Source organism: Excalfactoria chinensis, chromosome 5, assembly GCF_039878825.1.
Source record: "Excalfactoria chinensis isolate bCotChi1 chromosome 5, bCotChi1.hap2, whole genome shotgun sequence".
In the NCBI taxonomy this organism is placed as follows: domain Eukaryota; kingdom Metazoa; phylum Chordata; class Aves; order Galliformes; family Phasianidae; genus Excalfactoria; species Excalfactoria chinensis.
In genome coordinates this window covers 21,609,697-21,634,029 of record NC_092829.1, presented here as the reverse complement: position 1 = coordinate 21,634,029, position 24,333 = coordinate 21,609,697, and the positions used below count along the sequence as shown (strand labels likewise).

The 24,333-nt window shown below is 38.5% G+C and overlaps 1 protein-coding gene across 8 annotated transcripts in view; it reads left to right on the top strand.

Moving 5' to 3' along the window:
* MIPOL1 (mirror-image polydactyly 1) overlaps window positions 1-24,333 on the top strand; it is a 173,154-nt gene that overhangs the window by 122,979 nt on the left and 25,842 nt on the right. For all 8 annotated transcript variants that reach the window (XM_072338782.1, XM_072338789.1, XM_072338785.1 and 5 more), the window contains one exon: window positions 2,247-2,341. In XM_072338782.1, coding sequence (XP_072194883.1) covers window positions 2,247-2,341 — 95 coding nt within the window. The remainder of the gene's footprint in view (window positions 1-2,246; window positions 2,342-24,333) is intronic.

Below are 24,333 nucleotides of genomic sequence, written 5' to 3'. Positions count from 1 at the left end.
ATGCTTTATTTTCTTTCCTTGAGATTTTTTAGCTGCTTTTTGGTATTGCTTTCTTTTTTAATTTTTAATCCAAGCACCTCAATCTGCTGGTACTTTTGCCAGTGAAAGTCAAATGAGAGCCCAGTCAAAAAAGTACAGTTTGTCTGGTGAAAATGGACATAAATAAGCATCTTCAGACTCCAATGCCTTCTGACTTTTGTCCTGAAAAGTGAGTGGAACATGAGGTGTATTTTTTATGATAGCTCTCCAAAGAGACTAGCCGTTAATCTCCCTGTGAGTAGGTGTGTCAGCTGCAAACATTTCCTTCCAGTCTCCCATTTCAATCACACTTCACAGTACACTGAAAATTGGCAAGGATGTTAATTATTGGCCTCTAGAACAAACCACCTACTTTGATTCAAGCATGTTTTCCAATTTTTAAGAATGTTGTTTCACCTACAGTACAGTATAATTATAGAAAATAGCTTGGTTTGGCTGACATTCCTGTGTTCTGTGCGTTCTGCTTGCAAGGCTGCAAGCAGCACCAGGCAAGCTGCTCACCTGCAGAGGATTTTAACCTCTTGCTGGCAGAGTTAGGGCTTGCCAGCATCCAGTACATTGTTTTTGATATCATAAGCTCTATACTACTGTCACTTGGAGGTTAAACATTAACACTTTTTGCCTTTCAAGCTGCAGGAATGCTCTATATAGTAAGAAAGTTTGTTTTTATTCTCCAGGGAGCCCTCTGTTAAAATTTTATGGATGTCTGTTACAGGAGCAGCTGCAGCAGTGGGTCCTGAACCCCGGTGACACAAAGCCCTGGGCACAGTATGACCCTCTGAGCAGCACAGTGCTGACTGGCTGTGTGGCTGCATTTGCACAGAGCAGTGCTCAGTAAAATCTGCCAGGAGTCAGCCATGTATCCAGGACATGATTAATCAGCCAGCAGGATAAATTGTCTATAGATGACTGGGAGTTGACAGTAAACAGTAAAACACCTGCCTTGAAGACTTACAGTCTTAATAGACAAGCAGGAAACAGAAGCAAGCACGAACCCTGTTTCAAGAGAGAGACTGTGAGGCACAGACTGAGTCGCTGATGATTATGCAGTGAGTCTGGCAGAGCTCAGAGCTGAACTCTGCCATTCCCTTCATGTGTTCATAGCTCATGTAACAAGTCTTTATTTTACTAAGAAACTGTTCCGCAACGCTGTCCTGAGAAGTTGGCAGAATTCACCACGGCATTTCTCTCACACGTACCTCTTGGTTTGAGGCTCTACAATTTGTACAACTAATAACTTACACCATGAATTAGAAACACTGGAAACCAGCCCAATGCTCAGGCTCGTGTGTCAAGGAATTGCTGTACAAGCCCGGTCTTATTTGTTGTTACAACAATTAATCATGCACTGATTATCTGGTAATTTATATGGTATCTGGGCCCTCAAGGGAGTTCTGCAGTGCTATTGAAATTGGACATTTTAAAATTAATGGTGATTAATCTGTAAAGCCTTATTAAATATGCATAAGTGCTATTTCTCCTTCTTTCTCGCTACTCGTAGCGCCATGTTGGTTCTGGCTGCCTTCCTGACCTACCAGCCACGCACTGCAGTCTCCACCATGGCTGAGTCACAGGCTGCTCAGCTCCACGCCAACAAACAAAGGCAGGGGAACATCCGGGACAATGCACAGGTGGGAGATGGCAGTGGCTGCTCAGGGAGTCCCTCGCCCCACCATAAACCAGGTTCTGGATGGGAATGCAGCCAGCTCCCAGAGCAGTGCAGCAGTGCCAGTCTTGGCAGACTTCATCGGTAACATTAGGTGGCTCTTAGGACAGGAGCTGCAACATGTCCACATGCTGACCATGAGGTGCATATCAGTAGCTGAAGATTAAGTACCTTTTTTCACTCACTACAGAGTATGTTGCTTGCAGAATTATGCAGAGGGGAAGTTATATAACTATGACGTGTTTCTTAAGAAACACTTGGCTCAGCTGAGTATGGCTAACCTTACCTATTCAAAAAGTTTACTGTGTACGCAAGGAAACCCTTCAAAACATCGTCCTGCGGTGAAAAGGAATTAGAAACAACTATAATGCTACAAGAAATAAATGTTTTTCCTAAAAATTGCACAGGCAGTGTTATGGAATAGTATAACTAAGTACATGTCAGAATAAAACATGGCTGAAATGAATGCATGAGTGCAATGTTTTCAAAGAGATATGGATACACTGAATAAATTATTTATCCTTTGCTTACCATTCTACAGGCAGAACTGATAGCCCTACAACACGAAAAAGAAGCCACTCTTCAGCAGTGTAGAAAGTTTGAAGAAGAAATCCAGAGATTACGCATACATTGCAGGTAAAATAATTAATACCAAAACGAATCAGTGACTCATAGGGGAAATTTTCTGTATGGTGTCTGACTCTAAGTAAGGAAATAGCTTTATCAAGTAGGTATTTGTTGGAAATGTGAATACATCAATGAATCAAAGCTGCATTTCTGCTTTGCTGCTCACCAACCACCTCTTTGAAATAGAAGTCCTTCTCTTGTAACCTAAATATTGTATTAGTTTCTTCTAAGAGAAGGGGAAGATTGCTGGCAGTTAATTCTCATAAGAATGTAAAACCTGTCTGATAATGATTCATTCACTTAAAATACTAGGGTAAAAGAACCAGTAGTCATAAACACTTATTTCTTCCCTGTTTGCACTTACATATATAACCTTATCAACATAGATTTTAAAATAATCAGTCATTTTTAAAGCCTGTTTTCTTTTCTAGTTTCCAATGTAATGTGTGTATTTTAATTCCTATGTTCTGTATCAGTGCATAGAATAAGATAAATAGCCATTCTCTTATTAATTTAGGTGGGCTGCTCCAAACATTAGCATGGATCAGTAGATGGTAATCCCTAAGGAAGAGCTCTGTGTGGTCCAGTGAAGGAGTTAGGTTGTTTTATGGAGTGATATTGGGTTACAACTCTCATTTCATCCTGACCTCCTATGTGAGAGGGGATACAGAGCTGCCAACAGGTTAGAGGCAGGAGAATTGGCATCAACACAGCAGAAAATTGTGAATCTGAAGGCTGAATGTCTGTGATGAGGGATGTGGGCTGCAGAAGTAAATAATAAATGTAGTGTGTGTGAATATTACGTTCATTGGAAATAAAGGCAACTAGTTAGTTATAACTAAAAAAAAAAGAAAAAACAGTTGCAGAACTGTGTGTGTTTTCAGTGTTTCAGCATTTACAAGTGAAAAATACTTGGGTTTCCAGAGGTTTTTAGAGTTTCCCCTTCTCATTAAGTTTATTAAAACCTTGGAGGGAAGTTTCAAAAACAACTTCTGTTCCTAAATCTCACAGGCATTTATTTAAAACCTGTTAATAGTGAATAGAAACCCCAAGCAATTTGTGATTATTGCTTTTAATGAATTTGGTCAGCATTTAGTGTGTGCACAAATTATGGTATGATTTACTGAGCTAGAAAGAATTTATTATAGAGCCCTTACTACTCACTTAAATGGGATTTGTAGAATTTTAAAAGAGATATGCAGTTTTTATATTTCAGAAATAAAGACTTTGCTTTTGTTGATCTGCACATTGTAGGGGATTTTTCATTGACTTCTGAGTTTGACTGTTGAGATAGTCTCAGGCTTGTTCTAATATATTTAACAAGTGGCAGTGGAGAGCAGCTGCAATTTGCTCTTGAAAATAACTTAAATCTCAGAAAATAATAATGACTTGCAGTAATCACCATTAAAATGTAGCATGTTAATAACTTTTGGCTCTTACTTTGAACAGGCAAAATTTCACTGTAAATTTGATTATGATCTTCTACAAGATTTACTTATAAGTTGTAACAGTAGTCACGTGAACATCATTGGTGCAAGAATGTTTTTTCATTACTTGGTTATTCAAGTTACGTGATAATTCAGAGCATCAAAAATGACTTTCTGTCTTTTGTCACTGTCCTTAGTGAGTCACTGAGTAGCTCTCATACCAAATAAGACAGATGAAGAAAAGAGTATATGGCATGTGTGTGAAAAACCATATCAGACCAATATGGGATTGGTCACAAAAACAATAAATAACAAAGCAATGCATTTTCTCAGGCCATTTCAAATGAATGAAAACTTACTCTCGGTTTCATATGTTGGTTATTTCCAATAATGGACTTGATACCAAGTTCAGAGTAACCTGGTCTGATGAAAGGGAAAATGACTGCTAGCTTGAAGAGAAGTTTCAAGAAAGATAGGAGCAAGATCCAAACCAAAATTAAAATGAAAATGAACTTTGGGGGAATACATAATGAAACATTGATTTTCATTTGACTTTTTTTTTAAAGAGAGAGCAGGTCCCAGAACTATTACAATCTTTTTTTTTTTTTTTTTTTTTTTTTTTAAGAGAAAGACAAATAAAAATAAGGGAAAAGATAAGATGGAGGAATCTAATTCAGATAGAGAAGGGAGGGGAAGTTGGCTCGCAATAAAGCTGGGCAAGTTCACCACTTCTGTTTACTCCTTCTATATTGTTGCTATGTCATGTCTCAAGAGGAAGGTTGAATTTTCTGGAAAGTAGCTTGAAAATGCTTATCAGAAATGAAAATTTGCATAACAGTTAGGAACTGTATAGAGTTTCTAGCTTACTAGGGTAATTGTTTCATCACAATGCTCTTTAAGCTAGGGATTAATGCAAATCATAGATCATTGGTGACCGAAAGAGGCTATATCCAAATAATCAGTTTTGAACTATGTGGGAGTGTTAATCCCACTGCCACTTTCTCACATATTTCTGTTGTTTGAATGTTATCATAAGTATTTCATTTGCATAGTTTTCAGTTATGGACTACCCGTTTCTATAATCAGTTTCCTTCTATTTCATTAATGCTTCAGAAGTGTATTTCTCCTACACATAAAATGCTGGCACAGACATATGCTGTTGCATACTGATTATTATTTTTTACATATTAGATACAACGGTATGACTGAGTGAGAACTATATTTCTGAATAGGGAATTACATGTACATTTTTCCAAATCTGAAACAAAACAAAACAAAAGAAAAACCACCCTAAAATACTTCACTGAAAAGCTCTGGGTCCAGGAGTTTTCATAGGTAAATAATCTGAGCAGATTATAACTAGTAGATCAAAACGATGTCTCTAAGATTCAACCTCCATTGCCATGAAAGGTGAGAGAGCAAAATATAAATACAAGACTATCTCTGCTTAAAAGTATGTTTTTGTGGGTTTCACGTTGGGGTCAGATATAGTGTTGCTCAGTTCAGAAACACTGTAATTTTTTGCTCCACAGCTGTGTAAAACATGCACACTTGTGTTGCCACACCTGTGAATGAAACTGCTGAAGAAAATAATGCTTATGTATGAGTTTCATTTGTGACTTAATCAAGCACTTAAAAGCCATATATTTGTCAAGTCTAATGTTCACAGGGAAGGAGGGACAGTAAGAACTTCAGAAAAAATATTTACCCAGAGGTTCTTCCAGTTTGCTACTGAAATGTGTAAGATGCAGCAATAGCTATAGGCTGGAAGTTACAATAGGAAGAAACTTACATTTATTGCAGCAAGTTTCCCATTGAACAGACATTTCTTTCTAACTTGCAGTGTTAAAATGAAATCATAATTAGTCTCGTGAAGACCTGAAGCTTTAAGGGTTACATGCATGTCACAGTCTTGGGAGTTGCATGTTTGAAGGGTAATTATAACTGCTGCTTCAGTTCATCGATTAAGTACCACAAGCAAACAGTTGAAAAAAACAATAGATTTTGCAGAGGTATGTATTTTTTTCCCACAAAGTGTGTTGTAAACTGATGTGCAGGTTGATCTTTCCAGAGATGGAAAGTGATAGAGTTGAAAGAAAGTTGAGATTTTTATGATTTCCTCAAATGAAAGACATATAAACACAAACCAATTTCAATTTAATTACAGAAGTAAATCAACACGTATCAGGAGAAATAGATGAAGAAGGATGCTCTGCAAGGCAATATCTGCACTTCTGGGAAAAAAAAAAAAAAAAATAGAAAAAGAGAAGGCTGTATTCTATTCTAGTTCTGAATACAATGGTGCATGTTTAATTTACTTCCATTCTATAGATTCCCGGCCAATGTAATGGATTATAATACTTAAATGATACCATTTTAGAATCAAAGAATCACAAAATGACCTGGGTTGAAAAGGACCTCAAAGTTTCAACCCCCCCCTGTGTGGGTGGGGTTGCCAGGCACTAGACCAGGCTGCCCAGAGCCACATCCAGCTTGGCCTTGAATGCCTCTGGGGCGGAGCATCCACAACCTCTCTATAGAACTGCTCCATGGGTTCTTCAAATAGATAGTTAGTGACATAATAATTACTATTATGCTGTCTTCTTGTTCTGGTAATAAGGTCTGTTATAAGCTATAAAATATTCTCCCTAATGCCAATGATCATCCTTTTGTATTCAGCATTCAGCTCACAGGCAATGTAGTGGCAAGTCAGAATACAACTGCCTATTTAGTCTCCTGTTCTCTGGATGACCTCTGCTCAAATATTTCAGCCTCTTTATCTTGCCACCTCTGTCGTTTTCAGCAGTTTCTCCAGGCCGGATTTATCTCATGCTTACAGGATATGTAGCAGGAGATGGGGCTGCTCTACTGCCCAGCTTCCCAGTCCAAATGAACTGAAACCCATTCATACTGGGATGAGTGAGGCTGCAGCCGTTAGCTCAGAGCAGTGATCTCAGTTCTTCCTCTGCAGCTGAAGCGGGATACCTTGAGCACCTGCCACTGCAGCTTACCTCAAAGAACTACTCTTTTCATTGCTAATTTTTATCTCACTTTTTCAGTTACATTCACTGACTCATTTTCCTGCTCCTTTCAACCTGTCTGCTCAGTGTTATTCTGGCACTGTAGTCTCAGCGTTAGTTGATTCAGACATATCATAATGTGTAGCTACAGTCATTAGGAAGAGTGTTGTTTTTGCAGAGTAATTTTGGGGAGATCAGAGAAGATGACAGCTGTGTTTTCAGTATTCTGTGTGCAGCAATAACTTCCATTTATCCAGGAGTTTCAGGCATCTGTCTTCAAACATAAATCTTGAGCTAAACAAATTTCCCACTTCCAAGAAGAGGAGAGATTATTTTTTATAGCAGAGATGAGATGCTTGCATGCATTGTACAGTGAGAGACAGTATGGTATGTTTTCTTGTCAGAAGAAACCTAACTCTCTGCAATGTGATACAGTTCAACATACAGAAAACAATGTCTCTGTAAGGGAACATTAAGCTTTTTTTTGTCTTTTGTTACTACATAAAAAAAACAAACTCATGTACTAACCAAACTGTATTTTTTTTAGTTTATTCTCCACACAGTCCCACTGATTTCTGTGGGAGATTTGGACATGCACTGAATGATGATTTAGCTTTGTTTTTCTGTGCGTATTCTTCCTGTTTATTGAACTTGAGTTCTACAATTGGTTGAGAATGTTGGGTCTTTTTTCTGTATTACTCTTATCAGATTGGTTAAAATCCCTCCTTCTCTGAGCAACCTGCAGGGCTTTCAGAGAATTTTAGTCAATTTGTGGGGGACAGAGGAGCCAACACCCTGGTATTTATGAGCTGGAATTTAGACTGTGTGAACTGTGGGTTGCTATGTTATTGTACCACTTTCTAGCAGAGTGCTACAGCGCCCAAAGGATTGATCTTTGGGATTGGTGTGTTCTTTCTCACTCTAGAAGCAAATTCCCACTGTTAAACTACTATTTTTTCTTTTTCAGTGTCTCCTTATTGCATGTGCTGTCATAGTTCTTGTTAGTGGCAGAGAAAATAAATCTCCCAGGTTTAGAGGGCTGTTTCATAAACTGGATCAGATAGCTGAAGAGATCAGTGGATCAGTTGACTGCCCTGTTTTGGCAAAGCAGTTGTGTAAAGTGTTACCAAGGCTCCTGAGATGGCTATAGCCTGCAGTGTCTAGGTGCAGGTGAGCAGACAACAGAATCCTGCTTTGTTATCCATATGTATTTCACGTTTGATTGGGTTTATTGTCCTCTTCCCCGTCCTCAGACTTCATGTTCTCTAGCCTGCAGTTGGTTATTCTTTCTTTCAGTAGTTGTTTCATTTTCTAGCAATGATTGCCAGAGGCACCGACTTTAATAATCAGTAGATAGGGAGTTCCTTGGGAGTGTGGCAGATCAGATCCTTGCGTGTACTCCAGTTAACACTTGACCATTTGCCCAGAAGAGGAATGGCAAAGAAAGACTTCAGTATGGATTCTAAGCTTGGTGTTTACAACACCTATGTGGCAGGCAGTGAAAAAGCACAGCAGTGTCTGAGCCTGTTTGGAAGGATGGTGTTTTTCTTTCTTGCCACTCAGTGGAATATTTTAGCCATCAGCATGCTTTCTCTTTCATTCAGACACACGCACATGCACGCACACAGAAAGGTTTTGAAAGTTGCACTTTTTGCCCTGACATGATTTTTGAAGATTTTCCCATCACTGGGAAAAAATGTTACAGCATGGAAAAATAATTTCCTTCTCAGCTTTCATGATTTATAAAAATGGAGGGGGAGAGGAAGCACTGCACTGCCACAGATCCCCACTGCTGGTGGAACAAGCTATCCCATGCCATCTCTGCAGCCAGCCCTGGGGTGGACGTCAAACATTCACACTGCCTTGTGCTGCTGTTGACTCAGGCATGGATTGATCTGACCTACATTTAATGAAAACTTTGTGCCTAATGTTTCCCCTGGCTGGCTCTTGGCCTCCAGAGGTGCTTTGCCAATAGGAAACACTAAGCAGTGAATGTGAGGAGGAATGTGGGCAGCATGAGTATGGACTGAAGTGCTTCACATGCTCTGTGATGCAGTTTTAACTCGTACTGCACTCTGAGCTGAGTCTGCTACTGCTTCTGTCAGCGGGTGTGTTTACTAGCAGACTTTCTCCAGTTTGTTAAATTTGTTGTAGACTGATCAGCCCCATGTTGTGCCAAAAACATTAAAGCTAGAATTACTGCACAGTGGATTATGGTGTATTTCATCAGACTTGCACAGACTTCTTCCTATTGACTTCTGTGGAATAACTTGAACTGAAAGAACAATTACCTTGTCAGTTTTGCCATGATAGATTTTTTCAGATGACTTTCTGCTCTTCTGTAAGAGCACAGATTTGCTTGACAGAAAGGAATTTCTTGCCAGTGGATGCTGCCATGGTCCTGTGACTCTGTATGCACCGCGCGGTTGACTTTCTGTTAACGGCTCTTCTTGGTTCAGTCTGATTCTCTTCCCCCTCTGTTTCACCTGGGTTCTCTGTGGTTTTCTGCTCTAACCTTCTTGGTTTCTCAGTGAGCTGAAAAGTCTAAGAAGTGTAATTTTGTTCTGCGCTTTTTGGAATAAGTGCATAGCTAGCGGTTTCTAGGAATTGTTTTTCAAATTTGTTAAAGCTTAATAAAGTGGAATTGCTGGAAGGAAGGTTTAAGGGCTCTGGAATAAATACCTGCAAGCAACAGCTGATAGGTTGGAGCTAATTGTTAATACAAAATATACTACTGTAGGCATATTTGTAAAAATTAGGGTATTGGGTTCAATGAAGTTAATAGCAATTCTGTATTAATCAGAAGTATATACTTCTTTTCAAGTATATACTTGAAAAAGAATGTTCAAAAAAGCTACACAGAGCAATTGTAGGATTGGGAAATCTTTTCCTTGATAGAAAGGGTGTGTGACTAGAGGCTAAATGATCTGGTTGTGCAATTTAAACACTGGGTGCATACTGATGAATCACATCACTAATCAGAATCACAGAATGGTTTAGGTTGGAGGGGACCTTTAAAGACCATCTAGTCCAACTCCCTAATTTCTTTGGCTGTTTTATTTATAGAAAACAAAGTATAACCATTCTGTCATACTTTTGAGACATATAGTCTATCAGAAAGTGCTCTTATTTTAAAATCAGAGAAAGAAAAGAGACACAGGATTAAAAAATAAATAAAAAGTAAAAAAAAAAAAAAAAAAAGGAGAGAGATAGCCTTCTCTAAAGCAAGAAATACAGAAAAGCTGTGTAGTAAGAGCTGTTTGGAAGACAAGTTTTCCCATGAAAAGTTTAGAAGAAAATCTAAAAGTACAAGAAAGAGAATTCAACTTCCCATGCAAGTAGTGTATCAAAGGGAATTTCTTTTGTAATGAATATGGTATTTAGTAATAAAGTCATAACATCGTCGGAAGGACTTTAAATGCCGCTTATTTTCTGTTGATTTTTCACAGGACATGTTTTTATGCTAAAACGTCAAATCAGTGGGGAAAAAACGATCATTTTGACTTGTGTTCTGGTTCAGTTCTCTTCTGCTGAAGAGCTGAAACAAAATAGCATTTAAAGTTGAAATCTGAAGGTGAAAGGAAAACTTTCTCTCAGAACAGGCCACAGGAAGCCAACATATTTTTTTCACTGGAATTTACCTCTTCCAATAGAAAAACATTTGTTTGTTGAGAAGACTTTCCACATGAAAAATTTTCAGGCAGTGCTAGACATAACATTACTTCTTGGGCTTAGCCCTGCTCCCGGTTGAGTCAGTGGAAAACTTCATTTAGGAAACAAGTCAGAATTCAGGTGTGAAAAGAAGTGCTCTCTCTGCCTGCTGCAGAATGTGAACTACAGGACTGCTCACCTGTAATGCCGAGAAGCTGAGAGCAAGATACTTTCTCCATTCAGCTGGTTGGTTGTTTTGTTTGTATGTTTGTTTTAAGTTAGAGGTTTTGTTAAGTTGCTACATTCTTATCTTGCTGATGCCTTTCCCTGGAAGGTGTCCTATTTTGCACTCCATCCACAAGCTGCTTTGCTAACTAATGAGACAGAGGTCTGTGTTTTGGAAGTGGAAGGGTTTTAATATAGTGTCCAGAATTACATGATGATGTGTTGCTCTTCTCGTACAGATAATTCTTCCAGCACAGGTGTGATGGTTGTCATTTTTAATTGTAGGGATAGGGATAGACTTTATTTCAGTCAGTTTTCCTGTACTATACCAGTGATATAGATTGGAGCATGACCACCCAGAAGTGTATTCGCTGGCAACACAGATGTGGTGGTAGCAGTGACACAGAAGCAGCAGCCAGCACTAATGACAGACCATAAGCTGCTGAAGGAGAACATCTTGTCATACTGCAGCCTGAAAAGTCCCAGGGAATGAGCACATAGGCCCTGCTCTCACATCTGCAGTTGAAAATTTGCTGCCTTTAGCCAACATAATTGAACTTAACTTTTAAGTTGCAGTGGGTTTGAAAGCCTGTTTGGGGATCACAAGGAAATTTTTTTCGCTGCACCCTCAGGCTTGATAGGGGCTTTGTTTCTTAATTTCCCATTCTTCGCTCCACTAACTGAAACAAAGCCCCTATCAAGCCTGAGGGTGCAGTGAATAAAGCTAGTACTAAGGCTACTGAAGTGAGACATTCTCTATTGCAGTATGTGGTAACACCATGTTCTTTTGGTACCTGGTGACTTGTGTCAAAAGAATCTAATCTCAGCATGTCCTGTAATCTCAAGGTGCAACCCAATGGGACTGCTCATAATTAAATCAAATGAAGTCATGGACTGCCACGCAGAACCCACCTTTGTGTCTATTCTGTCTTCAGGAGAGGCATTTTTATGCAGTCTTACCACATATCAGTTCTTACAGATGCTGCTTTCATATTTGAAAGAAATTTCTTTGCTCTGATAATTTCAAGATTTTTTATTTATACTTGACATTTTTGCTTCTGAGCTTGTGGAGTTCATAGCATGTATCTGTGCCAATTGGTAGACACCAGTATGAAAAAACTGGTCACCATGATGTAGGCGATGAGGTGCCCAGATTGTTTTAAGAATTTATGAAGGAAATAATCAGGGCAATTGTGCAAAATGTTTGCAAATATTACCATGAAATTTGTAAAATTGTAACAGTAAAGGACTTCTGTCTTTCCATGTAAATTTGTATTCAGTGCTGGCCAGACTAGACTACTGTGTGAAAACAGTATTTGCCCAAAAGCCAGCAGACAATACTGTAAATACAGTAGTTTATTTGGGATTTGTTTGCTTCTCTTGCGTATCTTTTTTTTTTTTTTTTTTTTTTTTTTTTTTTTCAAAACAAAAGAGAAAAGTAGTGAAAAAAGAAAGAGTGTTTGTATGTGATTTTTTTTATCATTTATTTATTAGGTATTTGTTTTGGTGCTTGTGGCAGGGAAAAAAAACAAACAAACAACAACAACAAAAAAACTTTATTTAATTTACCTTCATTTTATTCTTTGAAAGTAATGTAGTAAAAAAGAAGTGTCGGGTAGAAACAAAGAGAGCTCACAGTTGGATTTTACTGTTGCAAGATAGGAGATGACAATAGTATCTTTTTAGTGTATCTGTTATCTGTGGTATCATTAAACTGAATGATGTGCTAAATAATAAAAGCAGCCTTATCACATCACAAGGCCTTGAATTGTATCTTGAAGTTGCATTGCCTGTGGGTTCCGTTTGGCTTTCAGAAAGTGTTTGGAGTCAGAAGAAGCTGTAGTTCAGAGTGCATTTCTGCAATCAAAGCTCTTTAGACAGATGGCTGCTAGCACTCCAAAATGATTAAAATATGTTCCAAGCAACATCAGTCTGTGGGCTTGGGGACCCAACCTTTCATTAGTCAATAAAGGGTCTTGAGTTCTTGAAAATGAAATCTTTAAAAGCTAATAAGGCTGCTGGTTTGCTCTGAGCTGTTTCTTTGGGTTTGCAGTTGTAGATTGGACTTGGGCCAGTATCTGTTCAATAATATAAGGCTTTAAAAAAAAAAATCCAGTTACAAGAGGCCTCCCAGCAGATCTGTGTGTTAAATAGTGGGGCCAAAATTTGTGGTGTTGAATACATAAGCTCAGGTACCTGAGTTTGCATTTAGGAAGCTGGAAAGGGACCTGCGAGTGCCACATTGGATTGCCAGTCACTGACTGGAGGATTAAATGACACCTCTTTGGTCATTTGGACCTATTCTGTTTTATTTGTAAAACCTTGTGAGCTGGTCTAGCATTGTCTCCAGGATGCCTTCATCATGCCATAACCAAAATGCTAATTCACTAAGCAAATTTTATACTGCTTCTAGAAGTCAGTAATATTATTTATAGCATCCCCGAGTCTTGTCAGTGCTTGTAAATTATGAATGTGCCATAGATGGTTTGGTGCTTCAGTGCAGTCGGGTTTTCTCTACTGTCTGAAGCAGGGCTGTGAGAGAGAGCAACCAGGGGCTTGTGCAAATGCAAAGTGTCTGTAACCTCTGCATATGTATGTCAAGGCAGTAGCAATAAATGTCTGTTCAATCAGGTATTAACAAGTCCAAGCCTTCTGTTTCTTTTTCTTTTTTTTCCCCTCTCTCCAATAAAGACCCCTCTCACAATTTGTAAACTTCTGAACTTAAAGTGTTCTTGCCTCATAGACTCTTTCTACACGAATTATAAAATCTGAAGATACACTTCTTTTCCCAGTCTCTCAAAAATCCCTCAAGATTTAGCCCACTGCTGGCTGAAAGAGGATATTTTTTTTTTAAAGTCAGTTTTTACATACACCAACGGAAGCAAAGCAAGTCTCAGTGATCTCATTAGCTTCAGTGTGATCCCATTAGTCAGATTGTTCGGCCTTTCTTCTTTCACCTTGGGAACAGTTCTCACATTCCTTTTGTCAGTACTTGATGGGGCTGGTGACTGAAGTTCTACCCCCAGACACACCATAGTTACTTAGAGAATGTCATACTCCATTCCCTTGCATTCCCATAGTCTCTCTCGGGAGGTTTTTCTCTGCTTCAACTTTAAGAGCCAGTGATTTTTTTTTTTTAATTGTCATAAATACAGCCAAGGTTTTACTGTATTTTGTAAGCATACAGCAGATTTTGGATTTTGATTATTGAGCTGCTTTTTTTTTTTTTTTCCATTTGTTATAAAATACTTGCTTTGCATTTCCCAAAGCTTTTTCCCTTCTAAATAATCCCATCATATACAAACTCCTTGAAATAACTTCCAAACTGAGTTATTTTCTTGCTGGAAAACATACAGTGGTGGTAGGCATGTATGTCAACAGGTCAACAGGTGCTGTATTTTCTGCATAGAGGAATTCAGTGGTGCACCTTTACTTCATGTCTGATGGCATTTTGTCAGGATGTCCCTCTGCTGCCATCTGTCATATGACAACAACAAAATGTAATGGAATATTGGTGGAAAGGTTCAGTTTTACTGTCATATCACCATCTCTGACATTGTGGGCTAACAAGATAAAATAGGAGGCATTACTTTTGGAGCAGCCCCCTTATCTCCTAGGAGCCAGACATCTCATTAGTCACTTTTCCTTGTATTCCAGGGAATCACATGAACTCCTGTATTAAGCAAACCAGTGTCCCACATAGGCTGTGACACTTTTGGATCATTTTCCTGAGCTCTACAGGAGCTGTTTCCAAATGCAAGGTAATGAAAAAATGCCTCAGAGTGCTTCATGTGCATACATACTCATGCCTGAGAATTCCAGGAACTGTGCTGGATGTCCAGAGTGACATGAGTCTGGAGTACTGGGTGATTTTTACATGCTGCCAAAGTTTTTTGGGGGGTTCTGCTTTTAGTTTTGGGATTTAACATTGTTTTCATCTGGAGCTGCAAGTCCTGAAACCTGTAAATATCAAGTCCTAAAGGTCTCCGTTTGGGGAGTGAAATTGAAGGGCCTCTTTTGGAATGTTTTTTCTCTGCCTCTCGATTACCCTAGCTGTAAGATGTGAATGGTGCTACTCATACATTTTTGGAAAATACATCGATTTAAGTTTTCTTTATTAGATTCTGCTAAAAGTTAAGTGAGGGAAACCTAAATTTATCACAGTAGCTATTGTATTCCAGCAGTCCTTCTAAAATGCAAGTACAGAACTGCCTTTTCCAGACAAACGATATACTGTGAGTGCCTCATTAATACATTTAATGTTTAATGACCAACTGTTTCTCCTGCTTCCTCTAAATTACTGTAAAGTTACTATTCCAAGGAGAGAAAGTAGCTTTTTATTCTGGAGAAGACTGTGGCATTCATTGCTTCGAGTGAGAATGTGATCTCAAATAGTTCATAATATTTCCTCTACGAAAAGGCAGAAAATACTTGAAATCCTTTGAAATGATGATGCTGCAAGACAGAAAAATATATCTGCTTTCTAGATAGGTGAATACAGTTGTATTATTTCATATTTAAGGATCTTTTGGGTCAAATCAATGAATATACGTACATAACTTTGCTTTAGAAGTGTTGCAGAGTTCCTTCTTTCTGTTTGTAACACTGCAGCTCTTTATGATTAAGGGGAAAAAGAAAAAAAAAAAAAAAAAAAAAAAAAAAAAAAGAAACTGGTTTAGCAAAGGAGGTGTTGAGCCTGCCAAAGTTGATGGAGTTGAATTTGGATAGCCATTTAGTGTGGGACAGCTAGACAGGAACAGAGAAGCATGTAAAATGAGTAGATTGCTGCAGATTTATGCTTGCCAGAGCAGAACAGTTAAACTGTGAGTTTAAAGATCCTGAGTTTGCAAACTTATATTAAAACACGCCTCTGAAAAAAGATCGAGAAGATGTTGGTATAATAATAATTCTTTCAAACATTATCCAGAAGGAAGGTTACAATAATATTAAATGCTTCAAAATGATTTTTGCTCAACTAATGCTTCAATAATGGACGTTAATACTGTTGACTTTATTCGTGGATTGAATGCAGGCAATTTAGACAATAGATAGTATCAGGTGCTAATAGATCAAACGTAATTACTCTTGATGAAATAATTTTACACAGCTTAACAAAATCGCTTCAATTATTTATTCACTGTAAAAGAAAACATTGAGTAAAAGTGAAAATACTAAGCTTTCTCCTGTAGGGGCATTGTATGCATCTCTGAGTCATAGTTTTTCTTCATAGCAACCTTTCCTCTATCACAGCTTCCTGTGCAAGTTATTACAATACTTTTTGCATAAGATAGGTCATATGAAGTTCAGCTGTAGGTGGGGCCACTGCAGTAGATTGGGGGACAGTCTTAATAGATCCGTTTCATTAATTAAGTCATGCATTTTTTTATTAACAAAACCTGTATGTCAGGTTTAGCCAGCTGGGAACCATTCTTATGGTTGTTATCTTTGTCAGAAGGAATATTGTGAAAATAAGGAATTACTGTACAGGCTTTAACTCCTGATTAAACAGAGGAATGACATCCTCTCACCCACTGTCCATGAGAAAATAACTTAGGGGCATATCATAGGCTTGATTCAGAAGCTGTGGTCTTATGTATCTCACTAAGGGAAAAACCGGTTACTTTGCATACACAATTTATCATGAAGAGTTTGTTTCATGGAATCATGGTCACTGAGATAAGCAAATTTCAGGCCAAAATTTCAAATATCTAGATTACTTCTTGTTATTACTGTTTGCTTGTTTGTTTTGTTTTGTTTTTGGTGGTTGTTGGTTTTTTGTTTGTTTGTTTGTTTAACTATTGAAGGAACTGCAACCTGCATCTCTTTTTGAATGTATAAATCAATATTTTCTTGTGTTCTTCCTCTGCTAGTGTCCCAGACCTGTACATTAGGAGGAAGGTGTAAGATTTTCAGGAAGTATTTTATAATAGACATGGAGAACTGTGTAGGCACATATTGTTGGCCTCAGCCTTTAGCCTCTTGATACAATAAATTCAAGTCATTCTTTACTAGGCTACATCCTGGTCCTCAGTAGGATGACTAATGACTTCCACTATCACTGAAGATGACTGACTGGTGAGAGGACTCACCAGGGAGGAGTGCTGTGAATTTGTTCCTCACTTGTCCCTTACACAGAGGGAGCAGGGAAAAGGATAGCTAATACTGTTCAGATAGGTTTTCTTTTTTTTCCTTGTTCTTCTGAGCTAGACAGGATCTTTATCTAGGTTTGTCTAACTAACTGCAATCTATTTCAGTCAGATTCTGTAAGATTCTAGAGTTTGAGTCCAAGGTCAAGGGATGAATTGCAGAATTACTTATTCTTCCATTTAGTTCTTTCTTACCATCTTTAACCAAAAGTCATATATTATTATACTTCTACTGTTCTGACAGTAAAACAGGAACTATTGTCTGTGATGTAGGAATTCAGTTCTCTTTCTTGAGTGGTGTTATTGCTCCTATCAGAGAAGAACAGACTACTCAATGAACATGTCTCAGTATACCGTATTATTTTGTCCTGTCCAAAAGAATGAAAATATGAATCAAACATTGTTGAATTTAGTGCTGGCTAGATTTCACAAGAGCTTTCATACTCATTCATTTTCCTTGTCAGGTCCTGAGAAAATAATTAGATCTTTGGTTCAGTGCAGCCAATTCGTTTCCTGCTACAATTATTCACTTTTACCTGCTGGCTATGGAGAAATTCTAAGCTGGCAAAAAGAAAAAGCTGCAGCTTTTCTCATGATCTCCTGCCTCATGAAGTTAACACCAGTGTTTTCCTCTTTGCTCAGACTGAGTTAAAGGGCACAAAACTGTTTTTCTTTCACAGATTTTTATTTCAATAGCCCAGTGGTTAAAACTCATAAGGATAAGAGAAGAGAGGAGTGAGGAAGCAGATTTAAGAGTTGCAGGATAAAGAAATAAACTTAGCATCATCTTTCAGTATCTTTCTAACCCCCTTTGGAGCTCCCTCTTCACAGCAGCAGCATCCAGTCTCATCCCTCATATTTCAAGAAGTGTGACACTGTTACGCTTCCATCTGATTGGCCCACCCTGCTGATGGTCCTTTCACCTGGGAGGATGCAAGAGATATCCTTGGGTAGCACAGCTTTGGGGCTCACAGCAGATGGGAGACTGTTGTCACTGCTCACACCTTGTGGTGGCATTGGCTACTTAAGCCACAACAGGAAGGCAGGAACTGCTTCCTTGTGAGAAGCTACAGTAGTTCCTCCATGCAGGTCCCCAACCTCTCCTAAGGTTAACCAGGCTGCTGTGCATTGCCAACATGCACATAATGTTAATTAGCTTTTTTTGTATCTTCCCATGAATAATAAAATTATGTGCTGAGACTTGAAACAAGATTAAGGCATCAGGTTTCCAGATGTGGTACACATATGTAACAGGAAGCAATCCTGGGCCCACAAGCTTAGAATTTAACTAGGATAAAAAGTGAGTGGCACTTAACTCCCAGTTTCAGTATGGCAGACTGAGGAGAGCATGTTGTGACTTGTTCTGTGCCACGCAGAAGACATGAAACAGAAGAGGGAACTCAAGACAGAGTTCTGATCTCCAGCCTACTAAATCATTCTGCAGCGTGTGTCCTTGTTTTGTACTAGGGAGAATGGCCCAGACAAGCCTGCCCCATCACCCCAGTAAGCGCTGGTACAATAGAGAAGCAGACTTCCCCTGTATTAAATTTCTCAGGCGTTCCCTTTATCATTTAAACCATCATTTTAACTGCCTTGTTTCATAGTTCTCAACTGCCCAAGGAGCTGTATGATTTATATATGAACTAGGGTTTGGCAGCTGCAGCTAGGCAAGGCATGGCTTACTGAGTAGCGATACGCTGCCATTATGTCATTTATGTGCCTTTCAGGAGGCAACTTGCTAGGTGTATTTCTACACTGCTGTACACAAACCAGACTTATTTTTGTACAGGAGAAGCTGCAATAGCTTTAAGGTAGACACCAGTCAGTGCCAGTCTGGATGAAGGCACTTAGCCTGCAGCACCAGTTCCCCGGTGACTCAGCAGCCATTTCAGAAAGGCAAAAGTACCAAGACAGTGGGGAAGCCATGTGCTGGGCACAGTCATGTAGAGTTCATTGGCATACTTCATCTCCTGGCACATCAGTTCCCACAGCCAGGCATGTGTTGGAGCACAGAACACTTTGTTCCACTATGTTCAGAGTTGCTTCATGTTTTTCTCAGTAATTCTTGTGAGAAAAATCAGACTGAGCTGTTTAAATACACTCTTTTTCTGGGGCAGCAGGGAAATATACTCAAAACAAAAAGAAAAACAAACAAGCAAAACCACACATTTATTTATTTATTTATGTATTTATTTATTTTAATGACGTTCAAAAGTTTTTTACCAGCTGAATCATTCACTAAAAGAGTAATGATAAGAGGGCAGAACCCTGTGTGCATCCCCTTCCCAGGTCAGTTACAGTGTGAGTTTCAAGCTGTAGGGCTACTCAGCCCATCCATTAGATCATCTCTCAAATTCCAAATGTGTTTAGTTATTCCATCTTTGAAACACGTTTCCATTCTTTGTATTTCTTTTAATTGCCATCTCCTGGAGAGACGCTTCTCTTCCATCTACTCAGCTGGATGTTCCTGGCTATGCTGGAAGGCAGGACTGGCTTTCTGCCCTGTGTCCAAGACAGATCTGCCTCTTGCTTTTCTGGTTCAGTGGGGGAGTTAAGCCGTGTGATCACAATAGCAAATCAGGACAGCCATAAAATTCACAATCATGTCTGATTTATAAATATAACATCGTGTTAAGTACAGATATTTCCTAAAGTTTTTAGTAACAGGCTTTCTTTAGCTGGTCATTTCTGAATGGTACCATGCACTTTAATCATGATTGATTTATTTGTCTTTATGATTTTAATTAATACTGTTTTCATCAGAGACAAGTAATATTGATTCGAAAACTCCTAGCTGTCCAATTTATCTGTGCCAGCATTTGGGAATTATTCTTCTGATCCTCACTTTGTAAATCTATTGAATAGCATCACAGGCACTAAAGAGGCCAATCAAACACTGGGGAAAAAAATAGTGCTTATACTTCTGGGAAAACATTTATGGTGATTCACATTTTGGAAGCTGAAATGCTATCAATGTTTTATTCCCAGATTATTTTCCAAGAAAAAGCTTGGATCCAGTGCTGAATCAGTTTCTTCAAAATATATAAGCTCATAGTAGAGTTGAATCACACAGAAAAGTCTGGAAGGCTATACTTGTAGAGGGGATCGGGAGACTCCTCTGTCCTGTGACATTAGCACAGAGGCATGGAGTAATCCTATCTAAGTCCCTTGGGAGACATTTGGACCCTCCCTGGCTAGGGCAGAGGGGTGCACACGTTAGGTGTTAAAGTATCAGGATAAAAGCGTTTATCTATTATCTAGACAAGCTGCTCTGCACAGAAAAATACAAAATGGAAAAAACACCTAATAAAACTCATTAGCTGAGTCTATATCCACTTCAAGATAGGAATATTCGCTGTAGGGGAACAAAAAGTCTTTGGATCTTGTTGTAACTATCTTAAAGAGCTGTTTTTCTCCCTGGTGAAAAGAGGCTAAAAATTGAAGGCCTTCTTGATGTAAGCGAGAGCTAGGAATTTTACAGAAACTGAAGCCTTGTAAGAAAATCTTAAATGTGCACTTGTATAACAGGTTTTGAGAGAGTCTGGCTCAGCATTTACCACTACAGTATAAAGGGCTGGGTTCCTTGATGTATATTTCTAGTTGGCATTTTATCAAGGAAATAAACTTTTACTTTTACTCTTTCTTTCTTTCTTTCTTTCTTTCTTTCTTTCTTTCTTTCTTTCTTTCTTTCTTTCTTTCTTTCTTTCTTTCTTTCTTTCTTTTTTTTTTTTTAACATGGGGATTGAAACTACAAATTCTACAAAGTCTTGATTTAAAAGCATTTAAGTACTTTTGCATAAAACTAAAATTTTAACTGAACAAATTATTTATGCAGAAAGAAGCAAGATAAAGTTTCTTTCAAGAGTTCTTTAACATATCAGATTGATAACAGTAAAAACACCTTTACTGCCATTAAATATTTACCAAGACTTGGCTTTTGGAAGAGGGGCAGTTCAGTGCAGTGTGTTTGGCTCCATGCAGTGCTATTGATTAGCTATCAGAAGGACATAGTTAATGAGTAACTTGAGGTATTACAGAGCGCTCCACATTCTTGTCAAGTCTTTTCTCTGAAGATGACCTAAAATAAAGTCAGTTACAACTGGCGTTCACTCTGCGACAGATTGCACAAGCTCACCTACGGTATGAACAAAAGGTTCACAAGAATCAGTTGACCAGGGCTTAAGCAATCCTTTCTAGTAGTTGTTGTCATCACTGCTGGACTTTAGAACTGAACGTGTTTACATTTAATTAAAAAGAACACACAGTTTACATCGCACAGTAGCTATCAGTATCGAATCAGAATTGATTTCCGCTGTCTTTCTCAAATGACTGCTTCCTTCAAACTAATTAAAAAAAGGCACATAACAAAATGTCTCATATAAATTTTAAAGCAAAGTAAACAATATTCCCCGGAGACAAAAATAAAAGTCAACAGCACAAAGTCATTACACTGAGCTTGTTTTCAGGTCATTCCGATGCCTTGTTATGGTCTATACCAGTGCTATCAGATTTATTTCTTGTATATATATACATATGTGTATATTTATAAATATATTGATGGATGTATGTATGAAGTATCACTTTTTACTGAATGGATGCTCTACTGACTATGTCAGTTTTCAGGTTCAAGATTCATATTTGTTCTATCTGAATTGCTGCAGTTTATCTAACTCAAGGGGTGATACACCAATATTAGTACTTTTTGCGGGAGGATTTTGTGCATTCCAAACAACATAGTTTGTGTGTAGTCACTCAGATAAAATGGAAATCAGAATCCATTATCCTTACCAACAAGAATCTGTAAAGGAAACTAAAGGCACAAACTGAATTAGCCCTTGCTGCATGCATAACATCTAACAAAGAAATATCTATTAGATGTCATTAGTTTTGCAGGCAAATCAGAATTCAAACTATAGTGACATGTTATTTAAGTCTGGAGCAGAAATGCCTGACCCTTGAATGTGCACATTCTTTGTCAATAGGAAAGATTTCCATGGTTGGCATTTTGGAGACAGGAGGCTCAGGCCAGCCACGTGCTTGTTCTGCCAAGTGCAGTGAAGTCAGCGAGAGCCCAGGGGCTGCCTGCCAGACCTGGCTGGGGTTAGATGCACTGAGCTGTACAAGCTTGTCCTGACGGCCTGCTCTAAAAACCTATGTCCATCAATCCCACAAAACCATGTAAGGGAGAGTGCTCAGAATGGAGCTCTTGGCAAAGATCATCAAAAAAGGGACAAACAATACCTACTGTGTCTATTTTCGACCTGTTTTAGTTGAGGTACCAAAAGCTCTGTAATTTCAGCATGTAATCAGAGTTACTGCTTTCTTAATTACATTTAGCTTTGGAAAAAATGTACACTGTTCTTAAAACTGATGTGATCAAAAACAAAGCATGAAAGGCAAACCACTCCAATTGGGAGTTAGGCCATGATCCTCCATCCCTGTTCCACCGAGATTGTGTACAAATCCCTGACATAGGCCATTTCCTTGCTGGCTTCCATCCTGCACTGATGGCTTTGCACCACCATTTGCATGCCTCTTCAGCCACCTGTGTTGTGGAGCAGCCTCCAGCAGCCACTGGAGAGACCAGGAGTTGGGAGCGTGAAAGCAGCTTATGTCTGTGGGGCTTCCCTGCCCACCTCCAGGCCCAGCACATCATGGCCATGGGGTGAGCACTTACCAAGAAAGTGGTCAGGATTCTGCGGCATGCTCTGAAGCGTGGAACTTTTGGCATCATCTTAAATGTCCTTTATATTCAAATACTGAGGTCACTCCTGATGACTTGATGCCAGTTCTGTCTTCGATTAATAGATAAGGTTCCCTCTGTATTTGCAGTGTTACCTAAACAATCTATTACTGTGGGGAATAACTACAGTATTACAAATACAATGTTAAAGTTATTTTGTTAAGTAAAGCTATTGGCAAATATTTAAGAATGGCCAAAGCATATAAATTGCCAATAAAGAGCAGATAAAAGATAGCAAAATTATTTCTTGAAACTTCTAGTATGGTAAAGTAAGCACTATACAAAATGCAATGATTTATAAAATTTCAGATTAATTTCACATTGATCTTAGGCTTCATGGATGGATAGTCTCTCTCAGTGAATTTTAGCTAGGCTAAAATATACTAATACAGCTAATTCCCTGTCAAAACATGACAGGAGCATTTTATGGCAAGCTTGATTATAGGAATAACATATAGCTGAATAAAACTCTGAGGGGTATCTACTACCGTAGATAGTAGATCCACATAGACAGTATATCGCTGCTATTGTGTTGAAAACACAATCCCCTAATTTGTGGAAAGAAAATGTTAGCCTGTGGATGTGTGTCTTGTAATTAATATAGATATATTGTGAAATCTTGGTGTTGTGTAATTCATGTTAACATGTATCAAATAATATTTGGGATTAAAGCATAGAACCTATCCAAGTCTCTTCTGTAAACTCAGATGCACTCTGTTTGAGAGTTGATGTATGTGCAAAAAAAGCTAATGCTAAGTTATCATCTGCCAAACATTCATTAATCAATCAGAGATAGTTGTAGAATCATAGAATCACCAGGGTTGGAAAAAGGCTTCAAGATCATGCAGTCCCAACTGTCCACCTATCACCAATAGTTCCCACTAAAATAGAGGGTCCCACACCATGTGCTGCTGCTAGAGAGTATCATGCACTCAGGTAATTCAGAAGCATTTCTTGGCCACAAGCTAGTGACTATGGGCCTTTATCTACCTGAAGGGAGGGTTTGCAAAAATCTCCAGAACACTTTCTTCTGCTAATGGATATTGCTTCATGTATGGAAGTTTTGCTTGGATTCTGTTTCAACCGAGCGTCAGTCACTTCTAAGCTGTTTTTGTGGGTATTCTGGACCATTTAATGCTATAGTTAATTTGAGGAATAATGGGTAGTGTTGGATCTCATGTACATATTGCTGGCATGTGAGTCTGTGCTATCTGAGCAGTTTGCCCACTGGCCATATGAGGTGATTTCTGATAACCATGCATAACCGTATGGTTTCCAATTATTTTTTGTGGACAGCATGTCTCAGCAGTCCTTCTACCTTGAGGAGGACACCTGATTTAATCATTTGAGCCTTAAGTCCTTGCTACCTCTCCCAGACTAGTCTACACTTGGGAATGGTGTGGGAACTGCAAGTGTTCTGGAGAATGAAAATGAGATGCAAAAGATAATACTGCTTGATGTCATCAGAAGATTTAGCTTTTCTTAAAATCAAACTGTACTGGATTTATTTTTTCTTGAATTCAAACTGTGCTACATCTGACTTAGGTTTCAACAATGACAAGTCTCTTTTCAGCCATGAAGCTCAGAACACCTTGCAAAGGTAGTTAATGCAATTGCTTTTACTTAATGATGAAAAGACTGAGATCCAAGGAAGCACAATGTGTTTGTTAGTAGCCTTTGATTTGTATTTGTTAAAAAAATGGAAGGTCTAAGATGGGTGATCATCAGATAACAAGCCCATACTTCATCATACAGTAGCTTCATTATCTGGACCCTTGTACAGATCACA